The sequence below is a fragment of the Gossypium raimondii genome, chromosome 7 (genome assembly GCF_025698545.1).
Source record: "Gossypium raimondii isolate GPD5lz chromosome 7, ASM2569854v1, whole genome shotgun sequence".
Lineage (NCBI taxonomy): Eukaryota > Viridiplantae > Streptophyta > Magnoliopsida > Malvales > Malvaceae > Gossypium > Gossypium raimondii.
Window position 1 is genome coordinate 4,133,244 of NC_068571.1, and position 27,777 is coordinate 4,161,020.

Genomic DNA, 27,777 nt, shown 5'->3' on the forward strand with positions numbered 1-27,777 from the left:
TCTCTTATTTCCCCTTACTAACATAACAAGAATATAGAACCTTATATAATAAAACTCTACCTTAACATTAATTTCCTACTTTTTCAATAATATCAAACTCAAAAGTATATAAAAATCTTGATGTTATTACCTTTGTGCTATTGATTTCAATCTTTAACTTGATTTTCTCTCTCCGCCAGCTTCTATTTCTTGAATCTAACTTGATATTCTAGCTTCCCATAGTCTCCTTGTTATCTTTCTCTCTTGATGGATATGGAAATTCTTTTGATTTCTAAGTGAAAATGGTGAATTTTTGGTAAAAGGACCAAATTGTAAAGAAAATAAAACTTTCTTTCCTCTCTTTACTTCAACGTGAGATGCATGAAAAAGATGATGATTTTCTCATCATCTTTCCTCCCTTTTATATTAATCACTTAATAATAAAATAATACTAAAATCTTAATAAAATATTAATTAAATAACATTTATCTAATTAATTAATTAAAATATCACAAACATCATCATTACCTTCTAGAATTCTCTCTCTTTCTAATTGACCATTTTTACCTTCATAATCTTTTGAAATTCCATCCTTGAATCATCATTTAATTTGGTAAAATTGCAATTTAGTCCCTCAAAATTTTCATCTTTTCAATTTGGTCCTAATTTATCCATTTTCCTTAGTTTCTAGATTATTCCACCCTTAAAATATTTACACTATTGGTCCTTCAAATTTTTCATATTTACACTTTAACCCTCAAATTTTGAGTATTTACTCTTGGGTAACAAAACTTTTCTCACTTTTGCAATTTAATATTTTCTTGAATTAATATGTCATAATATACTTTCCAATGTTGACATAACTCAATTACCCTTTTTATCAGTTTATTTCCTTATTTTACCATATCAGTATTTTCATGCAACCTTCCTATCATAATGCAACCCATGTCATAATTTTAAAATAAATTTTTCCTTGTCGGATTTGTGGTCCCGAAACCACTGTTCCATCTAGACCCAAAATCGGGCTGTTACACTTTGTTTCTTATGGTTTTTCTAACTTTGAGATGTTTTTATTCAGGATTATGAACTAATTTCCTAGAAACCTAGGAAAGATGAAACCTATAATGAATTTTATTATTTAATTTCTGCTTTACGCGATAAATACTTGATTCTTGTTCTCAATTATGTGTGCTTATTTCTTATTTTAATATTTTTGGGATATTAATTCATGTTTAATGTGCTTAATTTAGTGGAGAATAATTCTCTTTTTAAGAGTAGATCTAGCATAATTGAGTGGAGTTGCATGCAATCCTAGAAATAGGACAACATAAATCTACTAGATTAGAGCCAAATCTAATAAGGGAATTCATAGATCGAGTTAATACAACGATATGGGTTTTAATTAGAAAGAAATTTCAATTAATCAACCTAGAGTCAGTTGACTTACTCTTGAAAGAGATATTAACATAATTTAGGGATTTCTACGGATTAAGATACAACTGAATAAATCGTTTAATTTAGATTCATAATAATAGATGAAGTCTAGTCGGATTCTTTTCTGGGTATTATCTCTCTCATTGGTTATCTTTCGATTACTTTCCATATTCATTCTTTGTTGAGTCCTTAGTTAAATTAGTTTAGTAAATTTAGTTTAAAACACATCACTCCAATTTGTCGGCTATATAATAAGAAAATAGCAATTACTAATACTTTTAGTCCTCGTGGATATGATATCTCTACTCACCACAGCTGTACTATTCATTGATAGGTGCACTTGCCTTAGTTGTATTTTTAGTTAGTCATGTGAGAAACATCAACAACTTGAACCCTTGAAGTAAAATAGTACTAGAAGAACTTTCGCGAAATATAGGGTTTGAAAATATTCGTTACAACGAAGTCACAATTCCCATAGGCATATACAAATATTTTAGCATCTCATCAAGTTAAGATTCCATGCAAACTATTATGCATCATGCAAAAATTGAAAGAAAAAAAAAAGAACAAAATAAGAAAACATAAAAAAATTTGAACAAAATAAGAAAACATAAAAAAATTTGACTTAAAATCATGACTAAATTGATTTCACTCCACACTTGAACTGAACATTGTCCTCAATGTACCAAAAGCAAGCGAAAAATTAGTAAATTTTTCTATTTAAGTTCACAAAGTGTAGATCGACATAAATCAGTCATTTGCTCCTCTTGAAGCATCGAAAACTTGTTCTATCAAAGTATGATGGTACCTATAACATGAAAACACAAAGAAAAGAAAAACAATCAAAAATAACAAAAATAAAAACAACAAATTTGACTAAGTGTAGTTTAAGAATTTGGTGGCTTCTATCTCACATTTTCGTATGTTCAAAAAACAAGTCCAACAACAACGAGAATTTAACGAGGATAAAAATTAAATCATGGATTGGAACGGTCTCACTAGATTGCCGAAGTTGCTTCATTGATCTATTGTTGAAGCTTTTCTATTCTTACTTTTGAATTCAAAGAAAAATAAAAACAAACTAAAGCTAATAAAATGAATTTTAAGAGGTTAGATTTAGGGTTATATCATTAAATATAAAATTAAAAATAGTAATATATCTTTAAACCTCGAGTTTGGGTTGTCCATTTTGTAAATATATGGAGAAAATTTGAGCAAGGATGTCTTTGTGTGTCCACGACTTGCTAAGGGTGCTGCAGTGCGTGAGGAACTAACAAATGTTGGGTGCTGGGGTGCTTATGCCACGCTGGAGCTTGCAACTTGAGATTCCAGGGTGCAACAACCAGTGCAAGGGTGCTAGGAGGAAACAGGAAAGCGTGTAGGCGAGGAAGACCTAGAATGATCACACTAGGGCATAAGGGAGCTTGCATGGGGCACAACACTAGGACACAACTGTAGCTTTGAGGCACATGGACAAAAAGTAAGGTCTGATGCCATGTAGCTAATTAGGGTACAAGATTGCACAGTTGATTCGTGTCATGGTGCAAAGGTTGCATTGGGGTGCCAATGTTACACCCAGTTTGCATTTAAGTGTCGAACTTTAGGAAAGGTAGGGAGTTAATTGAATGAAATATTAAGTTGGCAAGCTCTACTGGAAAACTTGTAAATCTTTGTGGTTGATTAATACTTAATTGCATTTCAATTCTGGTTCGGTTAGGATAGAACCGACTGGTCCCTTGGCAGGGTACAAAATGATTGTCCCGACTGGTCCCTTGGCAGGGTACAAAATGATTGTCGATGGATGACTTAATTGGGCCTTTTGTGATCGTGTAATAAGGGTTATATATGTGGGAAACCTTAACTAGCTGAGGTAATTATTTTCAATTTTGTTCTGTATTTTATTATTCGGATGCATTGAAGGAAAAGAAGTTGATAAAAGCTTTGCATGGTGTATTGATCATAAGGATTGAGACTAGGAAGTGGAGAATCCGAGAATTGGTAAGCCCTTTTATCTTTCTGCATTCATGAAATTTGGGGAAAAGAGAAGTAAAGATTTTTTAAATTGTCAAAAAATTTTATAAGATACTGGATTTTTGGGTTTTAAAGTTAAATACCTTTGGTTTGACTTGAATATGGGTTGTTATGCCTAGCTAATGCCAAAATGAAGGAGGCTCTGGAAGTTGGGCCAAGCGAAGTTGGCGAGGAAGAAGAATTTCAAGTGAGTTTCTGCGCTTTGGGTGTTGTTGTTGATTGTATTGGAATGTTTACTTGTGTGTCTGTTATGGGTGAATGAGTAAGATATGCATGTATAATGTTGTGAAAATAAATGAATGATTGAGACATGTTATTAGAATGCAAGATGTGGATAAGTATGGATGTATTGATATATGGCGTACTACAAGTCATAGAAATAAGTGAATTGTTATGTTTGTTATGTATGCTCTTAAAATGCGGGGGTAGTTGAAGATAGGAAAAATTAGCTTGATGGAGGAATGAGCGGATTGTTATGGGATACAAAGAAGTTTGGTGACATCACGGAACGGATATCTACGAGTCCTTCGGGGCCACAACGTGACGACGGTATCTGCTGGTCCTTCAAGGCTACACTATGATGATGTTTATTTACTAGTGCTTAGGGGTAACACCGTGTAAATAGTGTATAGTTCATTCAGGGTGACATCGTGTAAACGATATGTAGGTCCTAAAGGGTAACACCTCGAAAGGGATTTACAGATTCTTCAGAACAAAAAGTCTATGTATAGCCATGACATGATCTAGTGGTGAACATGTATACTTATAGTGAATTGGAGATGCCAGATTAGTAAACATGGAATCATATAAGGGCATAAAAAAGGAAGTCACTGTATGACTCGCGCGATGAGCAGTTTGATGTATCGCTCAAGGTGTGGTTGAAAACGCGAGCAATCATGTTAATGAAAGGATCTACCAAATTAATAATATAAGAGAAATTGGTAGAAGCGTCTAAATGCGATGGAAGTGAAAAGAATGGGTATTTTCTTCAATGTACATAAGTATCTACCATTATGAGCCTGGCAGTGTTTGGGCATTAAACCAACATTGAATGTGATAAAATGAGACGATGGGTGGAAAGTCCATCGGGGATTTACACAAAGAAAATATGCCCGTCAAGACTATCTAGCACAGAAAAGTCCACTTGGGACTATCAAATGTGGAAGTCCATTAGGGACAATCTAAGAAAGGGGTAGTTGCCGGGAACCATCTGTTAATAGGAGTTCCAAGTAATTGTTCTAAAGTGGGAAAAGTCTTATGGCACTGTCTTATAACTACAAGTCTACAAAAGAAGGGGTGCCTAATCATCAACTAGCTCTCATATTTTGGGCCGAGAATGAGGTTATCATTAAATGAATTTCCTAAAATGAGAGTCTCATGCAACATATTAAGCTAAGAAGATAATTTCTAGGGTTATGCAGTAAGTCCATATTAAGTCAGTATGGAATGAAGAGGCTAAGGTAAGAATTTGCAGAATGGTGAGATATCTGCTAATCTACTAATAGTAGCTACCGACTAGTAGCATACATGGTCATTTTCAATGAGTCAAACTAGGAACGATAAATTGGGAATCTGAGATGAAGTAAGAGAAGGTTGAGTCCCAGAAGGAGTTGTTATTGGAAGAGCACGCCTATGTCTAAATCAGGGGATATGTCCACCATCAACTAGCTCAGAGAATGCAATACATCAGCTACGCCAGAAAGTCAGCAAAATTGCCTAAGATACTCAGGGAGTTTTAAATGTTGTGCTATTTTTTTTATTCTCGAAAAGATATAGAGCCTTTATGAATACTGTGTTACAGAATCTCACTACGTTCACCTGAACTTATATGAGTTTTACCTTGAATATAGGGTTAATGACTAACTCAAAGGTCATGTGGAGGGGTCAAGCCAGACATCGTAAGGCTCGTGCAAATGACGCTATATTTGTATCAAGCATATAGAGGGGCACCCCTAGAGGCTAAACACGAACTAATTTCCCCGAAAGCTTCTAATGGACATCGATTCATCTTTGTGGTTATAGATTACTTCACAAAATGGGTAGAAGCCACTTCGTTTTCTAATGTGACGAAGACTGCAGTCTGCAGGTTCCTAAAAAATGAGATCATATGTCGATATGGTCTACCTGAAAGAATCATTTCAGATAATGCTTTGAATCTGAACAACAAGATGATGAAAGAAGTATGTGAGCAATTTCAGATAAATCAACATAATTCCTCACCTGATTGCCCGAAAATGAACGGAGCAGTAGAAGAGGCTAACAAAAATATTAAGAGGATTATCGGGAAAATGACTGAGACATATGAAGACTGGTACGAAAAGTTACCATTCGCTTTGTATGCGTACCGTACCTCTGTGCGGACATCTACGGGAGCAACTCCTTTCTCTCTGGTCTACGGAATGGAAGCTGTTTTGCCTATCGAAGTTAAAATCCCATCCTTACGCGTTTTGATGGAATCAAAATTAGAAGAATTAGAGTGGGTTTTAGCTCGATATGATCAGCTAAACCTTATTGAAGGGAAACGCTTGAAGGCAATTTGTCATGGACAGATGTACCAGAAGAGAATGATCACGGCCCATGATAAAAAGGTGTGGCCAAGAGAATTTCGCGAATGGGAGCTCATTTTAAGAAAGATCCTCCCGATACAAAAGGACTTTCGAGGAAAATGGTCACCAAATTGGGAAGGGCCATATGTTGTAAAAAGGCATTCTCGGAAGGGGCTTTGATTCTCACTGAGATGGTCGGGAAAGAATTACCTAATCCAGTGAATTCAGATGTTGTGAAGAAATATTATGCCTAAAAACAAAAAAAAATAAAAACAAAAACAAAAAAAGATTAGGATGAAAAAAAAACAAAAAAAAAATAGAATCAAGATGAAAACCCGAAAATCGTGTCTTGATAAACAAAAGATTAGAATGAAAACCCGAAAGGGGATTCTAATGAAGCAGATTCGGACTTAAGGAGCAAGATATCTTGAACGGGGAGTCGAATGTCGAGGTTGCAACATTTGAAGCATTTTCAGAAGCTTGGAATCTTCTACACAAGAAGCCGTGCTCGAAAAGATCCAGGATGAAGAAACGTGGAGAAGTTCATGCATTGGATATCTAGAGCATTTGTGGCCATTGAATTCGCTTTCCTTTCTTTATGACGATTTATTTATTTGAACTTTTCCTTATCAATTTTCTTTGTTTGTTGCTTTTGAAAAATATTGAATGTGAGGTATTTCTTTCATGCCTACTTTGCCCTTTTGTTATGCATCTCGTGTTTGGTTCGTTTAAATGATAAATAGTAAAATGACATACTCTAAACAAAAGGAATATTGAACATTACCTGGATGAGAATTTGTCAAGTACAAAGGCCCCAAAGTAAGAATAAAGTTCAACAAGGGGGCAAGAAGGTGATATACGAAAATGTGGGTTATTCATAGAACTTGAGGATGAGTACAAAACTGGAGAGAAAAGTCAAGAATTGAGGAAATGAATGCGGACCCTCACGAAAATCAAAAAGTGAGGCACGTGACAAACAGCCCAGGGTGCATAGCATGATCATGTAGACACGAAAGCATTTAGGACAAACACATTCATATCATAATAACATCATACATGACATATACAGGTATACCAGTAGAGCAAGGAATACTAGGAGAAAGCTGCACAGAATCAATGAAGAATAAGGCTTTTGGTTTTAGCTGATTTTTTTGAAACCCTGTTTCATTCAAGAAATACTTTTCAATTTCGTTTTTTTCAAAAATCAACTCATATTGCGAGATGTGAGTTGAGCCTCGGGTCACATACCGAGGTATTTTTTAAATTCCTGTTTTTCAAAAATCGACTCATATTGCGAGAGGTGAGTTGAGCCTCGGACACATGCCGAGGTATTTTTTTGATTTTTTTCAAAAACAATCAACTCATATTGCGAGAGGTGAGTTGAGCATCGGGTTACATGCCGAGGTATTTTTTAATTTCTATTTTTCAAAAAAATCAACTCATAATGCGAGAGGTGAGTTGAGCCTCGGGTCACACGCTGAGGTATTTTCAATTTTTGTTTTTTTTAAATCAACTCATATTGCGAGAGGTGAGTTGAGCCTCTGACACATGTCGAGGTATTTCTTTTAAATTTCTATTTTTTAAAAATCAACTCATATTGCGAGAGGTGAGTTGAGCCTCGAGTCACACGCCGAGGTATTTTTTAATTTCTGTTTTTTCAAAAAAAAATCAACTCATATTGCGAGAGGTAAGTTGAGCCTCGGGTCACATACCGAGGTATCTTTAATTTCTGTTTTTTAAAAATCAACTCATATTGCTAGAGGTGAGTTGAGCCTCGAGTCACATATCGAGGTATCTTTAATTTCTGTTTTTCAAAAATCAACTCATATTGCAAGAAGCGAGTTGAGCCTTGGGTCATGCTGAGGTATTTTCAATTTCTGTTTTTCAAAAAAATCAACTCATAATGCGAGAGGTGAGTTGAGCCCCGGATCATGCCGAGGTATCTTTAATTTCTGTTTTCCAAATATCAACTCATAATGCCAGAGGTGAGTTGAGCCTTGGGCCGCATGCCGAGGTATTTTCAAGTCCTGTTTTTCAAGAATCAACTCATAATGCGTGAGGTGAGTTGAGCCTCGGGTCGTACGCTAGGGTGTTTTTCAATTTATGTTGAAAAAAGGAGTTTTTGGAGAATTGAACAAAATTCAGTGCTTTTAAGTCTTTGCTCTATCCCTATTTCACAACGATGAGCAAAGAGGGGCAGCTGTAATCACTGAATTTTGTTCGGTCTGAATTTCATGTTTTATTTTATTTTATTTTATTTTATATATATCATATGGGCCTAATGATTGGTCCCAATGGTTGGGCCTGTGGGGGTTGGATAATTGGGTTTTAAATAATTGGATTTTAGACTTGTTTGGGCTTTAGTCTATTTTTAATATTTATTTTTATAATAATTTTAAATATTAATAAAATAGTAATAATAAAATTTTGAAAAAAAACAATATATATATATATTACATTTTAGCCCCTAAACTTTTCAAAAATTACATTTTAACCCCTAACTTTTCCCAAATTTGCATCTTGACCCATTGTATTTTGTAAATTACATTCAAACCCCTAAAATTTCTAAAAATTACATTTTGGCCCTATATTTTTCTAAAATTGCATTTTTACCCCAGAAATTTTGCATCTTCTACAGTTTGGTCCTTCTAGACATGTCAAATTAGCCAATCGGCAGCCAAGCGTGCTCCTCCCACCCCCAGCTACTCCAGCAGCCTCCCTAGGCTATGATTGCTCCATTGCCACCTGAAAACAAAGAAGAAGAGGACAAATTGGTGAGATTAAAAAGAAAAAAAAATGAGAAAAAGGGGGATTCGGGTTTTGCAGCAAAGAAAATTTTTTTGAAAAAAATAGCAACAAGATATTTAAAAAACAGCAGCCCAAAGCCTCCTTCTGCAATCATCACTGTCGCACCGCCACCGTGACACCTCCACCACCATCACCTACAACCCAAACAAGCCAAACAACAAAGGAAAATATAAAAAAAACAGCAAGTAAAAGAAGGAAAAAATAGCAACCGAAAAGAAAAAAAGAAGGGAGAAAAGAGGACATGAAGAGGAGGAGAGGACCACCACGCCACTGTCGGCCGTTGCACCAGGCGGAGGAAGCGCCGTCGACTGCGCAAGGAAGAAAAAGAAGAAAAAGAAAGAAGAAAAAGAGAAAGAAAAAAGAAAAAGAGAAGAAAAAAGAAAAAAAATAATATCACAGTCGGGTCAACCCGACCCGACCCATCTTACCTGACCCGACCCGTTGCAGCAGCCCCCAGCAGCAACAGTAGCCCAGTAGTCTCAGCAGGCCAAATCTCCAGCAGCAGATCAGGCCCAAAACTGCAGCCCAATCTAGCACCCACAGCAAGCCTAGCGCAGTAGTCCAGCAAGCCTGTCCGGCAGCAGGCCCACGCTTCCAACAGCCCAGCAGACCGGTGCCAGCAGGCCAACAAATTCGGCCCAGTCCCTGGCAGCCCACTAAGGCCCAATCCGGAGCAAAAAAAGGGAAAAAGGGCCTATTCTTCAAGCCCATAACTTTGGGCTTTTGGTAATTTTTTAATCCATTTTAATTTAGCTCATGTATTTAAATGGTGTTTCAGTTAATTTAAATTAGCATTTTTAAAATAAATTTTTTAAATATTATTATGTCATTTTATTTGCATGTTTAAAATTAAAAAAATATTTTAATGCATAAGGCAACGAACGATTTAGCATCAAGCCATTGATTTCATCGCTATGTTGGGTGAATATCGATGGCTCGTGTTAAATACGGGACGCTCTTTTAGAAATCGAAAACAAACAAAAGGGGAAATTCTCGTGTTTTAGAAAAAATTCTCGTGTTTTAATAAGAATCACGATTAAATATTAAATTGAATCGATTTGACACTAATTTGTTGATTTCATCGCTACGTTGGGTGAATATCATCGGTTCGTGTTAAATACGATACTTCTTTTCAAAAATTTTCGTGTTTCAAAAAAAATCTCGTGTTTTAAAAAAATTTTCGCTCTTTCAAAAATTGTTCGTGTTTTAAAAATTTTCGTGTTTTCAAAAAAATTCTCATGTAAAAAAAAATTTCGCGTTTTCAAAAAAACTCGTGTTTCAAAAAATTTCATGTTTTCAAAAAAATTCTCGTGTTTCAAAAATTTCATGTTTTCAAAAATTATTATAGTGTTACAAAATTCTCGTGTTTAAAAAAATCTCGTGTTTTAATCGGATCACGATTGAATATTAAGTTGGACTCGTATTTTTGAAAATTAAGACAACGCGCGTTTAATGAGATACCAATTTTGGGTGTCGTGAGGGTGCTAATACCTTCCTCGCGCGTAACCGATTCCCGAACCCTAATTTTCTCTGGATTTTGACGTGGACCTAAAATCGACTCTTTTTTTTTTAGAAAATTTGAAAAATAATTTTTCTTTTAAAAAAGAGAATTTATTAGGTGTCCGATCACACCTAGAAAAAAGATCGGTGGCGACTCCCTTTTTAAATAAAATCGAAACTCCATTTTCAAATTTTCAATAATTACTTCGACTAGCGCCCGTGCCTAAATTTTTATGTCGCTACAGTATGTATTAACTTCGAAACAAAGACAACCCTTTTTATTTTCTCTTCTCTTCTCTTCGTCTCTTCTTCTATTTCAAAAGTTTGAGGGGGAACAACCCTACCCTCCTTTTTAAAAGAAAATCAGCCAACATCCTCCTTTTAAGTTTTATTTTTTCTTTTCTTTTTAAACATTAAAACCTAAAAAGTGACCATGACCATTCACGCCGCTGACGCGATGTGACCGATCAATATATTTATTTTTAGACTCTTTAGTTTTTTATTTCTTTTAAAAATGCCTCAATTTGTTTTTTTTACTAATCAACCATTTTTTTTCTTTTTTCAGTCAATTTCCTCTCCAACTTTCTTTTTTTTTCTTTCTCAAAATTTCCCAAACTATCTTTATTTTTTGGTCCTCTATTTCTTGATTTTTTATTAAAAATGCCCCTTATTAAATGATTAATTCACATTACATAAACGATTTACATGAAAATTATTTTACATTGTTAACATTTCAAATAACTATAAATTTACATAATTCAAAAATTTATTTTACAAAATATAATTTTACATTTGCAACATTCCAAAATAATTTCACTTAACTTACAATATATAATTTTACAACAACAGCAACTTTCTCAATACTAAAAAAAAGATTAAACGGTTTTGTTCAAAACCGACAATATTGTGTCTTACAAATTGAAAAAAAATACAATGTTTAACCGCAAAACGAGCAAATTTCTCGATGCTATTATCTTGTAGCTCAGATGTTATTGATATTGATGATTTCACCTGTGAGGTTCGATTTGGGATTCCTTAAAACCTTCAAACATCTTGTTGACCTAGAAAATCCTAGAGAATTCCAAATAATCTACCCGTTGGCTGCGTAACCAATTTAAATTCATTGTCGTCCTACCATAACCAACGAAAAGACTTACATAACCAATTTGAACCCATTACTGAATAAATAATTGGCAAACAAAATCACCATTAAACATAAAAACATAAAAAAACACTCATCTCTCTCACATTCATCCTCTAACATGATATAATTAAAAAAAATCTTCAACTTAAACTGATTTGTCATTGAGGTTATATATAGCTATTTGATCACGCTAAAAAGAATGAATCCACCAAATAAAACATCATTTTTAATTTTAAAATTTAAAAAAACCACATTTTAAAATAAAAAGTTGGCAGATTATACACTGGTGACACCATTCTCTTTGGCTTCACCACCATTATTTATTTTTTGACCTCCCAATGTTTTCTTAGCATTTATACAGGTGCCGCTATTTATTATAGCTCCACAAAAAAATTAATTTTTTAATCCCATGACTGACGTGACATGTTGGTGGGGCCAATCTCTTTTGCTATATCAACTTTTATTATTTATTTCAGGTCATTTATATACATAATCAAGAAAGTAGGTTATTGTCATAATTTATTAAAATTTTAGGATCAGCCTGCAAAATTTGATATTTACAAGCTAAAATTCTGGGAATGGAAAAGGTTTGACCCACGTGTCGGGCATTGCGTTGGCGCCAATGGTCCAACAAAGAGGCGAATAAAGTCAGTGTACCGCTTATTTTTTAATGGAAAAGACGAGGTTATGACTTATGATATAGCTTACGTAAACTTGAATACTTAGATTCAAAGAATATTACAGCTTTAATTCAAAAAAAAAAAAAACCATAGCTTTAAATAAGATCAAAGTCAGACGTTCAATTACATCATTAATTCATTATCTTGAAAATAAATTTATGGGAGCACCCATCATGAGTCAATAATAGATGATAAAATGAAAAAAAAAACATATTTATTTATATAACATTATACGGAAATAAAAATGTTAGTAGGCAGATAAATGACTATGAGTGGTCGGAATTAAGACAAGGTCGTCTTTCCTTCTAGCAGTCAAGCCAAATGTTTCAGACATATCCAAATTTTCATGCGGTAGTCCACTTGGAAGCTCCCAATCAAAATGGTAAAGCAATTTTGCGAGAGGCAACTCAATGTTCGGAAGCGCAAATGATATGCCTGGACACATCCTTCTTCCTGCACCAAATGGGATATACTCCAAATTTGTTCCTTTGAAATCACAGGAACTATTGAGGAACCTTTCAGGATAAAATGTCTCAACTTCACTCCAGTACTTAGGATCTCTTCCCATAGCCCATGCATTGATTATGACTCTGGTCTTGGTAGGTACTTGGTAGCCATTGATTTCGCAATTCTCTCGACTTTCTCTTGGAACTAACAGAGGAAACGGAGGGTGTAACCTCATGGTTTCTTTGATAACTAATGCCAAATATTTTAATTCTTTAAGACTTGCTTCATCCACATCTCTTTTTCCATGACAGACCTGTCTTACCTCATTTTGTGCCCTTTTTAGCACCTTTGGATTTCTCAACATTTCTGCCATTGCCCAGTCTACGGTTGTTGATGATGTTTCGCCCCCTCCACCGAAGATATCCTGAGATTATATGAGCCAACATTACTTCAAGCTGATGGTAGATTTGCTTTTCAATAAAGTTATAAGCTATGAATACTAACCCAAATGATTGCTTTGATCTCCATATCAGTAAGGGAAAATTCAAGATCACCATGTTGTTGAGCCTTTAAAAGAACAGTAACCAAGTCTTCCTTGGCTTCTCCTTCACCTATTCTTCCTCTCTTCAGGCTGGCTCTGTTTTCATTAATGATGCCTTGAAGTATCCCATCACTCTTCTCAAGGAGAGCCTCAGCTTTCTGTCTCACTCCACTAATTAGCTCAAGCAATCCAAAAGAAGGGTACAGATCTGCTAGACCGAATCCAGAAGACAACTTTATTATTTCATCCACAACTATTATGTAAGAGTCTCGGTCCTTGCATGTGTTACCGAATGCTGCTCTTGATGTAATATCATATGTTAACGAAAATATCTTCTTGGTGAGATTGATTGGCGACCCTTGGTTTGAAGATATATATTTCACAAGACCTGAGACTTCCTCTTGTCTGATTGATTCAAAGGATTGCACTCTTTTTGCTGTTAAAAGCTCCACTGTGCAAAATTTTCGTAGTTGTCTCCAATAGTTTCCATATGGTGCCATGACAATATCCCTGTAACCATAAGTAATCACATCTGCAGCAATCATATAAGGTCTATCAACGAAGATAGTGCCATGTGTTACCAAGACCTCTTTGGCAATTTCTGGTGATGAAACAACGATGGTGGAAATTTCACCAAGCTGTAGGTGGATTAAGGGTCCATGTTGATTGGCCAAATCTCTGAGAATTCGATGAGGTAGTGAGCCAACTAGCTGATGTAAGTTGCCTATAAAGGGTAATCTCCATGGCCCTGGTGGCAGTTTCTTGTTCGAATCAATGGCTTTGATTTTCTTTACTATTTTAACTATGACCGACAAGAAGAAAAAGGAAGGCAGCAAGATAAGCAAAGAGGGAAAAAGAAGCAGCTCCATTGATATTGGAGGATAGGATTTTTAAGGAGGTCTCTAGTTGTTTTAGAGGGATTTATAGAAAAGGATAAAGATTTGTGGTTGTAATAGTTGAGGGTTCTTTCTTACTCCAATAATAGTATGCTTGCCACGTAATCTGCTGTTCTAGAACATTTTGTGTTTTCTAGACACCAAAACAGGTTTTTAGCGGTGCTTTTTTAGGCCTTTAGCGGCGCTTTTTAGTGCCACTAAAGATGTTTGCGGCGCTTCCCCAAGCGCCGCGAAAAAAGCCGCTAACGACAACGTCGCTAACGTTTGCAGCGTTTACAGATAAAAACGCCGCTAAAGGTCATGTTCTTTAGCGGCGCTTAGAAAAAAACGCCGCTAAAGGTCATGTTCTTTAGCGGCGCTTTAAAATTAAACGCCACTAAAGATCATGTTCTTTAGCGGCGCTTGAATAAAAACGCCGCTAAAGAACATGTTCTTTAGCGGCGATTAAATATAAACGCAGCTATAGATCACAAACTTTAGCGGTGCTTTTTCACAAATGCCACTAAAAACATGACTTTTAAACTAATATTTTAATTAAATAATATTTATTTCTGTGATAAATATTATATTATGTTTTATTTTGAAATTTAAACTTTAAACTATATACTTTTAAGGATAAAAATATTAATTAAATTAAATTTTCTATTAAAATTTTAACTTTAAAGCTAAATATAAAATTAATGAATTTAAATTTAGAATTAAAATATTATGTTTAAATAATCGAACAATCTAACTCACAAGCTCATCGATATATATTAACTCGGCCAAATATAAAAGAAGCTACAAAACACGTAATAATTAACAATCATGGTTAAAGAAGCTAATACACAAGGTAGCTACAAAACCTGTTTCAATAACATCAAATTCAAGTTCACTAAGATAAACGACCATGGAATGCAACATTAAATAACACTCCTTTGAAAGAAGTGCTAAGCCTTGCAGATACCTATCTCCACCAACCACGGGGCTTGCATTCCATTTGTAACATCACATTCGGCAAATGCTAATTCACAAGCTTGCATGAGTAGTGGTTTCTTCATAACATGAGCTACCCCGAATAAAAGCGCCAGGAAGAACACAAAAGCAAAGACAATGAGCCACAACATTAAATAACATATGCAATATGAACAAAATAAAATATGTAATATGTGTAGGTGAAAACTTTTGTTTAATAATATTAATATGTACAAAAAATTTAAAATAAAGTCTAGATATTCAACCTACTTTATATGTACAAAAAATTAATATGTACAAAAAATTTAAAATAAACCACATCAATCTTATTTTGAGGAACAAACAATTATCCATTAAACCAGAACAACAAGAAACTGTAGCTCACACATTATAGATGGAGGTCTTTAGCAAACGGAAAAATCATTTATAGAAAGTCAAGAAAGGCAAATACTACCCAAATTTCATCCATCCATGCAGCAAGTAAATTATATATGGTAAACAACAACAATTTGTTTCAAAGACCAACTGTATTCAAAACAACAACAGTTGGTCCAAGTGCCCCAAAAATGAGGAGGTCAAATGGTATTGTTCTCTATCGATCTCTGCCGCCACAATCAAATTTACACAAGAAAATCACTAAAAAAGCTGATCCGAAATAGTAATAGAACTCACGATGGACAAGAAATAAGAAAAAGAGAACTGATTAGTAGGTTACCTCTTTAGTTGTCAAAATATTTGCACCCTTGATATCCCGATGGATAACACCCTATTCATGTAGATAAACCAAACCTTCCAAAACACATTCAACAAGTAATTAGCATATCGAAATGATACTTTAATAGGAAATGAAGCAATAAATTGCGGTAGAAACAAACACAGGCAATATAAACGACCACCAATGATTCGAAAAAGGCCCAAATTTATTTGGCTTGATAATGTTTGCAAGTGAACCATTCTCCACATACCTTCAAACATGTAAAGCAATAAGTACAAGTTTCAAACAGCTAAAAGTACACTACAGTCACAATGTAAGGTTTCTTACTCAAGAATTATATGCAGGTGAGCTTTCTATTAAGGACAATCTACTTTTTTCTTACTCAAAGTACACTACAGTCACAATGTAAGGTTTCTTACTCAAGAATTTTTTGCAATCTGTTAAAAGTAAGGGAGGTCACGCAAACCAACCTCACAGATGAGCTTTCTATTAAGGACAATCTACTTTTTCTAAGATACATGGACTGTGAGCGATAATAAAAATAAAGAAAATAATAACAATAAACATCTAAATCAAATGCATTATTCAATTTAAGGTAGTGCCTTTGCATCTACCTTTACCTGAAAAAGCAAGTGATGATTCCATATACTAATTTACTACATAACTAATTTAAACCTATAAGACATTAGGCAAGTTCATCCCACAAACAAATTATTTATCATCACCATAGAACTGCTTTTTATTTAAAATAGTCTCTGAATTTAAATAAGAAACGCACATTTATCATCCCACAAACAAATTATTTATCATCGACATAGAACTAACATAAACTTAAATTCAACTTCATTTCTTAACTAATTAGTAACAACAGAATCATAATAATAATAATAAAACTAGTGTACCTCACTAGAAAAGAAAAAGTGATCCAAAATGAGTGTATTGATGGTCCTTGTCATGATACCCAATGGGTGGCCAACCGATAACTCCTCCATTTGTAGGACCCACCACTCTTTCAATGGAAACCCTTTTGAGAAAGTAAGAGTTATCCAAAACTTCATGTAAGGGTCCAATTTTTCACTTACAGAAAGAGAGCAATAGTTTGGCCGAAAGAAATTCTAAAATATAGCTCATCTATTACATGCTAAAATAGCCAAAAACAAATCATGACGATTTCCATATTCCCCTTTCCTTTTATTTTATCTTCTTCCAGTTTAAGGCTAACTCATTTATCAAATCATTTTGCCACATATATTCTAATCTAATTTTAGTAATGACACAACATAGCATCAGTTTTGTGTAGGAGCTACTCAAGTAAGAAAAAAAATGGCACCACCGCTAATTGTATTGATCTATCATGCACGTAACAGTTCAAAAACATACCAACCAACACATTCAGGTTGCAAAATACAAACATGAGAAGTTGTATAAAGAAAAAAAGAAGAGGTAACATGCCTTTATAAATTACATCTGCAGTCAAAAACCATGGCCCATCTGCAAGGTTAGAATTTTAGCAGTCAAAAACCAAAATTACATCACGGAAAAGAGAACCGACATTATCCATCAAGTGGCTATAAAAATTCGGACATGCCTTTATAAATCATTTAACTATTTAAGCTAGTCGCTTAAAATTAATGCACCTTACAAGAAAATTTGTAACATAAAAGTTTTCAAGGTCATTGATTCCATGTGAACCATCTTAATAATGTTTGATATGCCTTCACTATTGACTGAATCAAAACAAATATTCAAGAAGGGTTAGCCAAGAATCAACTAACCCCTTCATTTGCCAGTTCCTAAAACACCTGCTGTAACCAAAACCTTCCTCCTATATCTTCTCCAAAGATCCCTATATGCAACAAGATAAAAAAAAGGACTAATTTATCAACAAACTATTGAAAAAACACTAAAAGAAAATCTGAAAGACCCAATATTAAAACTGAAGCAGAGCAAAGTATAAAGTAGTAATTAAATGACAACAACAGAAAATTAGCAATCAACGTATACGATGCATAATATTAACGAAAGCAACTTAGTAAAAAAAATGTAATTGAAGCACAAAACAAGCTACGTAGCAGAAAACCCAGAGATAAAATCGAAATAAACAAATAATAGGGGAAAAAACTGACCTTAAATAAAGCATATTTGCTACTATTGGCTATCGAAGCGAAACATCCATTTGGAGTAAGCAACTATGGAAGAGGAAAAAATAAAAAAGAGAAAACAAACCCTACCACTACACCAAAACAGGCTTTTAGCGGCGCTTTTTAGCGCCGCAGATACTTTTAGCGGCGCTTTGAAAAGCATTTAATGACGCCGCTAATGAATGCGCTTAACTTTAGCGGCGTTTTAAAAATCGCCGCTAAAGACCCTGATCTTTAGCGACGCTTCTAGCACAAACGCCGCTGAAGACTAAGACCCACTAAAGCGCCGCTAAAGATCAGGGTCTTTAGCGGCGTTTTTGGGACAAGCGCCGCTAAAGATCAGGGTCTTTAGCGGCGTTTTTTTCTCAAACGCCGCAATAGACCTTGATCTATAGCGGCACTTTGACCACAAACGCCACGAAAGAACCTAATCTTTAGCGGCGCTTTCCCCTCAAACGCCGCAATAGACCCTGATCTATAGCGGTAACTCGACAACAAAATGCCACTAAAGAACCTAATCTTTAGCGGCGCTTTCCCCAAACGCCGCTAAAGACCCTTATCTTTAGCGGCTTTGACCAAAAACGCCACTAAAGGCCAACACCTTTAGTGGCGTTTTTTAAAACGCCACAAAATTTGGCGATTTGTAAAATAAATTTTTTATATTTTCACCCTCTGTAAAAACAAATCAAGAAATCATATCTAAACCAACCAAAAGTAATAAATCTATATAGTAAACAAATAAAATAATAAATATCAAAAATAAAATAAAATTAGTATTATTCTTACAAAATGTTAAAAGTTAAAATGATAATTAAAAGTCAAAATCAAGTATATTTACACGATAGTTTAAGACGGCTATTGTTATCTCTTGAAACATCTTCATCATACTCAAGGCTGCTGGAGTTCATCGAACTTTTGACGCTGCTCGGCTTCCCTCGCCGCAGCCTCTACTTCCTCGCTTTAGCCTCTGCTTCCCTCGTTGCGACTGTACTTCTCTCATTGCCGCCTCTGCTTCTCTTCTTGCCAGATTGCTTTAAGCTCTTCTTGGAGTTCTTCATACTTTCGTTGAACCTCGCCTTCTCTCATTCTTGCATCGCTTTCGCTTGTAGCCGGAGTTCTTCATATCTTTTGAACCTCGACTTCTCTCGATGTTGCCTCCGCTTTAAGTTGTGTAATTTGTTCAATTGTTGTCGCTTGCATCTGAGCCATCTGGTCTCTTAACCTCTAAACTTCAGCTTCGGTTCGACTCCTCGAAGGCATATATTGTTGCGAGCTAGATCCAAAATATTGGGATGGGTTAACAAAAGATCCTTGAAATCGAACCCGACCATACCTTTCAGGACCCAAAACTTCAGTGATAATCCGATTATCAATGTCGTCAATATGAACAGAACTATCACTGGAAGCAATCGCTTCAGACTCGCCTTTTTATCCTTTAATTTTTCCTAAAAATAAATCAAATAGTTAGGAGCATAATATATATTAAAAACCCAATGCAACATAACTTAACAATATTTGCATTACAATAAATGAAATAAATCATTAGAAAATAAACACTATAAATTATTAAAACAAGTGAAATTGTATTAATTAAGCAAGCGTACCATAATTTACGCAACTTCAGAGTCATAGGGTTTCCATCTTTCTTCCTATGTGTAATGTCAAAAGTTGAAGGCGTCCAACTTTTGACCGGACGACGATTCCTACAATACAATAGTAAAAGTATTAATGTAAGTAAGTAATAAATATCGCCAATATTAAAAATTGAAAATACCTCTGCATGAGCTACACACGCAAAACTTTTCGACCCAGCTGTGTGAGTGAATTTTTGTTGCTGCCTACTTTTTTTTCCAACTTCTTCACGATCATACATTATGAAATTATTAGTACGTTAATTAGGAAATACTATACACCAAAATAATTATAAAATTTTATAAGTTACACATACCTCTCCTTTCTTCGAAGTCCAAAATCTAACGACCTCTTCCCACTGGTACCTCAGCATTCCCGACGGGACATTTTGTAATCTCTCGTCGAGTGTTGTTTTTGTCTTAAAATAGTCTTTCTTTAAAGTGCTCTTATGGTCTCTCCATCTTTTTCCCAATGCCTTCTTTACATAAGCATCGGAGACCTCTAGAGCAAATCTACCTACAAAAACACAACTTAAGAAAGTAAATGTAAACGAAACTTAAACCCAAGTATTATAAATGACATACACGTTTTGTTACCTTAATGTTATCGAGCTTGGTTCTTGTTACTCTCGGGCACTTTATGCCATGACTCGAAGTTAATTGGCAACATATTTGCATTCCGTGCTAGAATGCCCATGTATCCTGCTAAAAGGCGAGCTTCTGATCCAACAGGCTGACCAAAGCTATTACTGGATACTTGGACACGCTCGACTGGATCTAGGTCGTATAAATCGCTCAGTACCGTACGTCCGCGACCTCTCCGCGTCCCACCAGTTTCATCTGAAAAATAAAAGTATTGTAATATTTAACTAATTAAAAAAAAAGAAGTCAACACACATGTAAATTAAATGTTAAATTACTTTGAACTTCTATAGGTTCCTCAGGTGTAACCGGAACATTCGAAGATCCAATAGCAGTCTGTTGTTCAAGTCTTTGTTTGTTTCACGAGTTTGGAGTACCTTGAACAATGCGGTGCGATCGCACTTTTCTTCTAGGCATTTTATCTGCAATACAAATAAATTAGTTGAAAACTTAGTATACAATTACAACAATAATATCACATATAAAATAGTTGAAATATCATCATTCGTAGATGTAATTAGATAATCGTAAAAGCTTACTACATTATAATTCAGTAAATCTCTTCATCCGTATCTGGCGGACCCATTGAAATTGTGTACTAGTAGTAGGTATGTTTTCGTTTAAGTTACGCTCGAAATGGAAAAGTTTGTGTTCGTCGTCAATGTCATCTTTACTTCCACCGCCCATGTCAAAAAGTCTCTAGGGATGTTACGAAGTACAACGTACCAACCCTCATCAGTTGGGTCTTTTGAGTAAAAACTTGTTTGACTTGAGAAGAAAATACATCTGGCTCATCAATCAATTGTTGTCTGTGTGAATCAATCGGCGAAGTTTACCATTGTGAAACCAAATTGATCTTGCTTGATTCCACGTGCAGATTAACATCGCCCAATCACCTCGAAATAAGACAACTTTCCATTTGCCGTAGTAATCCAACTCAATTATGTCGAAGAAGTCCAAAATATTCCACATTTCCTCCACAGATTATTGTCCCTAGCACTAGCATAACTTGTAATTGAGGAATTAACCACTATTCCACAATTTTGCGTTCTCCTCAATCTCTCGCGATATTTTATATGAAATCGAATCCGTTTATGAGGAACGACTATATCTTTTAACCACCGATTTGGACCTTGGGAAAGCCATTTAACTTCGTCGGTGACGTTCTTCCCACTCAAACCTATTGAATGGAAAGTAAACCGAGTAATTAAAATGTTTTGAGTAAATATTATTATTTCTAGAACTTAAAGCTCTAATTACATACCGTTTGGCTTAACCATTCATGAAAAGATTCTGTAAACAACTTATTGATATCTCGATGTTGTGTTCTTCGAGAGCGTGAACGAGATCTCAATATTTGTTTGTACTCACTATGTTAAAAATATGTTCAGTTTGTTAGACTATAAACAATTTTTAAATGATGAATATTTATCAAATTTCTAGAACTTACTTGCGTAAAGGTTCAATTGATTCGTGGTGAAACAGAACATATCGATGTGCTTGAACCCACGATAAATCATCTAATTCTGCAATTTCAACTTTACCGATTGGTTCTCCAAAACTTTTAAACAAATAAGTCTCGGCAAAGTTATGATCCATGAGTCCAACATTTTTATTTGGTCTGTTCAACCTTGTTTCAACATCTTCCAAATATCTTGAACAGAATGTCATACATTCCTCTGCCAAGTAGCCTTCAGCAATCGATCCTTCTGGATAACGCTTGTTGCGGCAATAAGACTTTAATTTGGATAGGAACCTAAACACGGTATACAACATTATCAAAAGTTGTAACTAAAGGCATATAGGTGAATGAAGGAAAATTTTAAAAATTGAAATTAACACCTTTCTATGGGATACATCCATCGATAGAAAACGGTCCGCCAAGAATTGCTTCATGCGGAGATGGATTATCAAGTGAACCATAATAGTGAAGAAGGAAGGTGGGAAGATTTTCTCCATGTTGCATAAAGTTAAAGCGGCTCGATCCTGTACCTTCAAGTTCTTGAACATCCAAAACTTTGCCACAAATGGCTTTCATTATGTTGGATAGTTCAATGATACAAGACGTCACCTTCTTGGACATACAACATCGTGAAACAATCGGCATTAAATCTTGCATCAAGATGTGATAGTCATGTGATTTTAGTGAATATAATCTTGATCTTTAACACTAACACATCGAGATATATTTGACGCATACGCATCCGGAACCTTTATATCCTTCAACACCATGCAAAACAGTTCTTTCTCCGTCTTTGACATTGAGAAAATTGAAGGCGGTAACCGATATTTCCCATTCGGAAGTGGATTAGGATGAAGATCAGGCCGAATTCCCATTTGGACTAAATCAAGTCGACTCTGAAGATTGTCTTTTGATTTTCCGTCGACGTTCAAAATTGTACCGACAATGTTCTCGCAGACATTTTTCTCAATGTGCATAACATCAAGATTGTGTCGTAAAAGGTGATGCTCCCAATAAGGCAACTCAAAAAAAATACTTCTTTTTTTCCACAAGTCCGCCTCATTAGGATCGTCCTCTTCGTCAGAGCTTTCATCGGCTTCATCATTTGATCTTCTGTTTCTCTGCGTGTTTGGCGGTTGGTTCATCTTCCCATAAATGAAATTCATACCTTCCAACATGAATAAGATTTCAGAGCCACTGGTCTGGGAAGGAGCTTCTCTAAACTCTTCAGTGCCGTCAAATACAGAACTCTGAAATCTAAATCTATGATTTTTCGGCAACCACCGACGATGCCCCATGTAAGAGAACTTCTTCCCATTATACAACCATTGGGAGCATGTTTGTGCAGCACAACAAGGACACGCATAACGACCCTTAGTACTCCAACCGGATAAATTGGCATAAGCGGGAAAGTCATTAATGGTCCACATCAAAGCTGCACGTAAATTAAAGTTCTCCTTTCTCAGCACATCGTATGTCTCGACACCAACCCATAATTGTTTTAACTCTTCAATAAGTGGCTGTAAATAAATGTCGATATCATTCCCGGGCCCTTTCTCTCCAGGGATAATCATAGATAAGATAAGGGAAGATTGCTTCATGCAAATCCACGGAGGCAGATTGTAAGGAACAAGAACTACTAGCCAAGTACTGTAGGCAGTGCTCATGATCTTGAAAGGATTAAATCCATCAGATGCTAGCCCAAGCCTCACACTCCTAGGATCGCTTGCAAAGATTGGAAATTTATTGTCAAATGCTTTCCAAGCTAAAGAATCTGCCGGATGCCTTAGTAATCCATCATCGGTTTGTCCATCATGGTGCCACGTCATTGACTCCGCTGTCTTCGACGACATGAAAAGCCTTTGAAGCCTTGGTATCAACGGAAAATACCGCAAAATCTTAACTGGCTTCTTCCTCGACTGTGCATCATTTTCACCGTCATTCCCATCTTCTGTGTTTCTATTTATCCAACGGGATTGGCCGCATACATGACAAAGATTTGTTGGTTTTCCGATCGCCCCAATACAACATGCGATCATTTGGGCAACTATGGATTTTGTTGTACCCAAGGCCTAAATCTTTTATCATTTTCTTCATATCTTTGCATGGTGAGGATTTTTGCAAGCGAAACATTTCTCTCAAAACTCTAGTAGCATTGTCAACGAGTTTCGGTCCACCCTCCCAAACATTTTAATCGAAAAAGACGAACACGAATGCCATTTTGAAAATTTTGATCCTCATACAGTTCTTCGTTCATGTCATTAAGTAGGCGTAGAACTTCGCCGCTTCTCCATTTGGCTCTTCATGAGGTACACTACTTCCGGTTCGGTAAAAGCAGTTCCACCGCGTTACAATCATCATATGCCATAAAATCCCACGGAACGATTGCACACCATGATTGTGCATATTAAATGCATCCCAAACATACCTTCCATGTCATCCCTCTATCGGTGATGGTAAGCGGTCCCGGATAAGATACATCCATCGTTGAAGAGGAAGTACTTCTAGGGCATTCTCCATGAAAAGCCATTGCTTATAACCCTTAACAAACCCATCAACAATTAGATGCTCGTATACAACCTCACGATAATGCCAGTTTATGTTGACACACTTCATACACGGGCAAAGAATCATGTTCTCTTGGCTTGCATATTGAAACGCAATATTTAGAAAACTCGCACCCCATTTCAATAACCGTAAACTACCCTTGACAAATTCATCCAAGACCGGTCCATTTCTTAATTCTTGAAGTCGGCGTTGACAATAAATTGCACGGTTTTAGGATTTGACAACAAGGTATACATTATGTAAGTTATGTAAGTTGTGTAAGTTGCGTAAGATGTGTATTATGAAACTTATGTAAGTTATGTCTTATGTAAGTTATGTAAAATATGTATTATTTACACATGTAAGTTATGTCTTATGTAAGTTATGTAAGTTGTGTATTATGAAAGTTATGTCTTATGTAAGTTATGTAGGGTATGTATTATTATGTAACTTATTTAATTTATGTAACTTATTTAATTTATGTAGGGTATGCATTATTATGTAACTTATTTAATTTATGTAGGGTATGTATTATTATGTAACTTATTTAATTTATGTAGGGTATGTAAGTTATGTAAGCTCAGTATTATTTACGCATGTAAGTTGTGTATTATGTATTATTACGTAACTTATTTAAGTTATGCAAGTTATATATTAAGTAGGTTATGTAAGTTATGTGTTACGTAAATGAATATATGTATAATATTAAAAAATAGTAATACTTATTTAAGTTATAAATTTATTATTAATAAAATTTAAATATAGCTTACATAAATAAATGAATATATGTATAATATTAAAAAATAGTAATACTTATTTAAGTTATAAATTTATTATTAATAAAATTTAAATATAGCTTACATAATGTAAATGAATGCTTTTAAACTAATCTTCCACTTGAATTATTCGTGGAGAGGTATATGTGCTACTAATTTGACAACAATATATGTTTAAATTTGATGCACCATTTTTACTTTGACTTATTTAAAGTATTAAAATAACAGTTTAAAGAATTTCTTCATACAACATTTTAATTGACTTGACATTTTGAAAAGCGAGCATAACAACTTATGAATTCATGTTTTAAGTAAAGCAATTGTGAAGATTTATATAAATCATAAAAGGAGTATTTTGTAATATTTTAAAAAAAGGTGAATCACATGAAGAAATATTAAACAGATGAAGACAATACTAATGCCACTGTCAAAGTGCAATTCGCGTTTTGACTGGAAAATAGAAGCTAAAGGTAGCTTGGTTTCACACTTAAGTTTTCTCCAGCATTTCCAGGCAAACTAGGTCAAAACAGTAAGACATTTGCACATCAAAATATCCTACATAAAAATTTGCACATCAAATCCTTTGCTAAAAGCAGAGTAGCAAATGATTCCACCGACAGCATTTTTGCGCAAAAAACAGAAATTTTCCTACATATATACATTTGCACATCAAATTTTCGTAAATATATATTTGTACCTTTAGAACCTTGCAGCAAACAGAAATGAAGGCAATGAAATTGAATGGACTGAAACCCTATAAAAAAGCAGTATTAACATCAGTTTGTAAGAAATGAAACCATTCCAATCACTTTCGAACCATTACACTACCTTCAGGACGGTCCAAAAAAAATGAAGCGGAAGACCGAATAAAATTTACAACAGAGGATACAATTTTTTTTAATTTCAGGATCAACAAACAAATACAAACCAAGAATAAAATTAACAAGAGAAAACCCAAATGAATACGGATTGATAATGGGGAAAGCGAACCTTGAATACTTATTACCCCGACGATCGATTCCGACGATGCTTCGCGACGTTCTCCGTCAACTATGTGTGTTGACTGAATGTACGAACCGGAGATTTTAATGTTTTGCAAGAAATGTAAACACTTTTAACAATGAAAAACGGAACAGATGAAGATTGGGGATTTCGGTGACTTAGGGATTTCGGTGAAACACTTAGGGATTTCAGAAGTAAAAATTGGGGCTGGGGCTGGGTGAGAGCGGGGATATACCCCAAAACTGATCTGGTCAATGAAACGACGCCGTTTCACTAAATTAATTTGTGGCGCTTAATAAAAAACGCCACTAAAAATTAAATTCGTCAACGAAATGACGCCATTTTGTTTAAATTTTAATTGGATCCTTGCGGCGTTTTACACAGAAACGCCACTAATAATTCACTTCTTATAATTTTTTTTTCTTTTTATTTATAATTTTAATTTGTAATATATTTCTGATTTAATACATTATTTTAAATGATAAAATTTATTAAATTTTTTTAATTTTATACAGTATGAATAATGTATATATTAGCAACATTAAAATTTATAAATAATTGAAATTATAAAAAAATACATTTTCCAATTTTAAATTTTAATCAGAAAAACCTAAAATATAATTTATTTCCTTTGTGGCGTTTTTTTTAAAAACGCCGCTAATACCAATAAACAGTATAAAAACGATGTCGTATTGTCACACTTACAACCAAAAAATAAACGTAAACGACGTCGTATTACAGAAACATTTGCGGCGTTTATGTAAAACCGCTAAAGCCCGAACGTTCTATGCGTTTATTAAGAAGCGCCACTAAAGTTATTTCTCCCAATGAAAACGAAGTCGTTTTGGTTTAATTTTGCGCGTCGGCGTTTATACAATAAATGCCGCAAATTCAACTCTATAGCGGCGTGTTACAAAAAAAACGCCGCTAATTATTCAGTTTTTAAAAATGTTTTATTTCTCTTTATTTATAAGTTTAATGATTTTTAATAGATTTTTTATTTTGATAATTGTTATGAAATTATTATAAATTGACACATTAATATGATTGTTATGTAACTAACACAATATTAATATATATATATGTTTCATAATATATAATATATATCGTTGCATATATATCTTTTCTATAACCCTAATTATAATATTTAATTATAATCCTACTAATGACATATATAATAAGAAGTAAAAACACAAAGAATTTACATTTTTTTGGCTTTTGTTTTAGATGAGTAATTAAACCCTAAAACCCAAAGCTATTAATCCCTATAACCCGTAAATTTTAAAATTAAATTATAAACCCTAACTTGTATTCTTCATGCGAATCCAAACGCAAAAAACCATGCATTGCAACATTCAAATCATTAACGCTAAACCATAAACCATAAACAGTAAATTTGATCATTATCTTATAAGCGTAAACACCGACCTCACATTAACACTAACATGTAAACTGAAACTCTAAACCTTAAACCTCAATCCCCAAGCCATAATCTAAACTGAAAACCCTGAACTTAATACTGTAAACCTAAAATAACAAACATTATGTAATGAACCCTAAAACCCCAAACCGTACACGACAAAACTTAAATATTAATCCTGAAACCCTAAAATATAATTTATTCAATTTACGGCGTTTTCACAAAAAAATGCCGCTAATACCAATAAACAGTATAAAAACGATGTCGTTTTGTCTAACTTCCAACCAAATAATAAAAGTAAACGACGACGTATTAGGGAAATATTTGCGGCGTTTATGTAAAACCGCCGCTACTAAAGGTAAACATCATCAAAGCGACGTCGTTTACAATTTGGGCGCTATACCTACGACAAAACGTTGCGTTTCGGTTTCACATTTCTGGCTTTTCTCGGTTAAGCGCCGCTAATATGCGGATATAGCGG

The 27,777-nt window shown here is 34.6% G+C and overlaps 2 protein-coding genes and 1 long non-coding RNA gene across 4 annotated transcripts in view; 1 reads left to right on the forward strand and 2 right to left on the reverse strand.

Moving 5' to 3' along the window:
* The first annotated feature begins 2,690 nt into the window (after positions 1-2,690).
* Positions 2,691-6,170, forward strand: LOC128042432 (uncharacterized). The gene is made up of 2 exons (XM_052633472.1): positions 2,691-2,791; positions 5,531-6,170. The coding sequence occupies exons 1-2, from the start codon at positions 2,691-2,693 to the stop codon at positions 6,168-6,170; spliced, it is 741 nt and encodes a 246-aa protein (XP_052489432.1).
* Positions 6,171-8,492: 2,322 nt separating this feature from the next.
* LOC128042457 (uncharacterized) lies at positions 8,493-9,331 on the reverse strand. The gene is made up of 2 exons (XR_008197982.1): positions 9,040-9,331; positions 8,493-8,932 (listed from the first exon to the last, which is right to left on the reverse strand). It is a non-coding gene; the product is annotated as an uncharacterized LOC128042457 (long non-coding RNA).
* Positions 9,332-12,236: 2,905 nt separating this feature from the next.
* Positions 12,237-27,777, reverse strand: part of LOC105766279 (desmethyl-deoxy-podophyllotoxin synthase) — a 60,912-nt gene continuing 45,371 nt past the window's right edge. The window contains exons 2-3 of one of the 2 annotated variants that reach the window (XM_052633470.1): positions 13,074-13,834; positions 12,237-12,993 (exon numbers count right to left, since the gene is read on the reverse strand). In XM_052633470.1, coding sequence (XP_052489430.1) covers positions 12,370-12,993; positions 13,074-13,834 — 1,385 coding nt within the window. In that variant the 3' untranslated portion in view covers positions 12,237-12,369. Of the gene's footprint in view, positions 12,994-13,073; positions 14,013-27,777 lie in introns of those variants that run through there. The other variant, XM_012585676.2, reaches the window with a different exon arrangement.

Excerpts from the sequence above, each read along its gene's own strand:
- LOC128042432 (XM_052633472.1), top strand. The coding sequence starts at position 2,691 with ATGTTGGGTGCTGGGGTGCTTATGCCACGCTGGAGCTTGCAACTTGAG. Across the intron at positions 2,792-5,530 it reads AGGAGGAAACAGGAAAGCGT|GTTCCTAAAAAATGAGATCA; the intron begins GTAGGCGAGGAA and ends TGCAGTCTGCAG.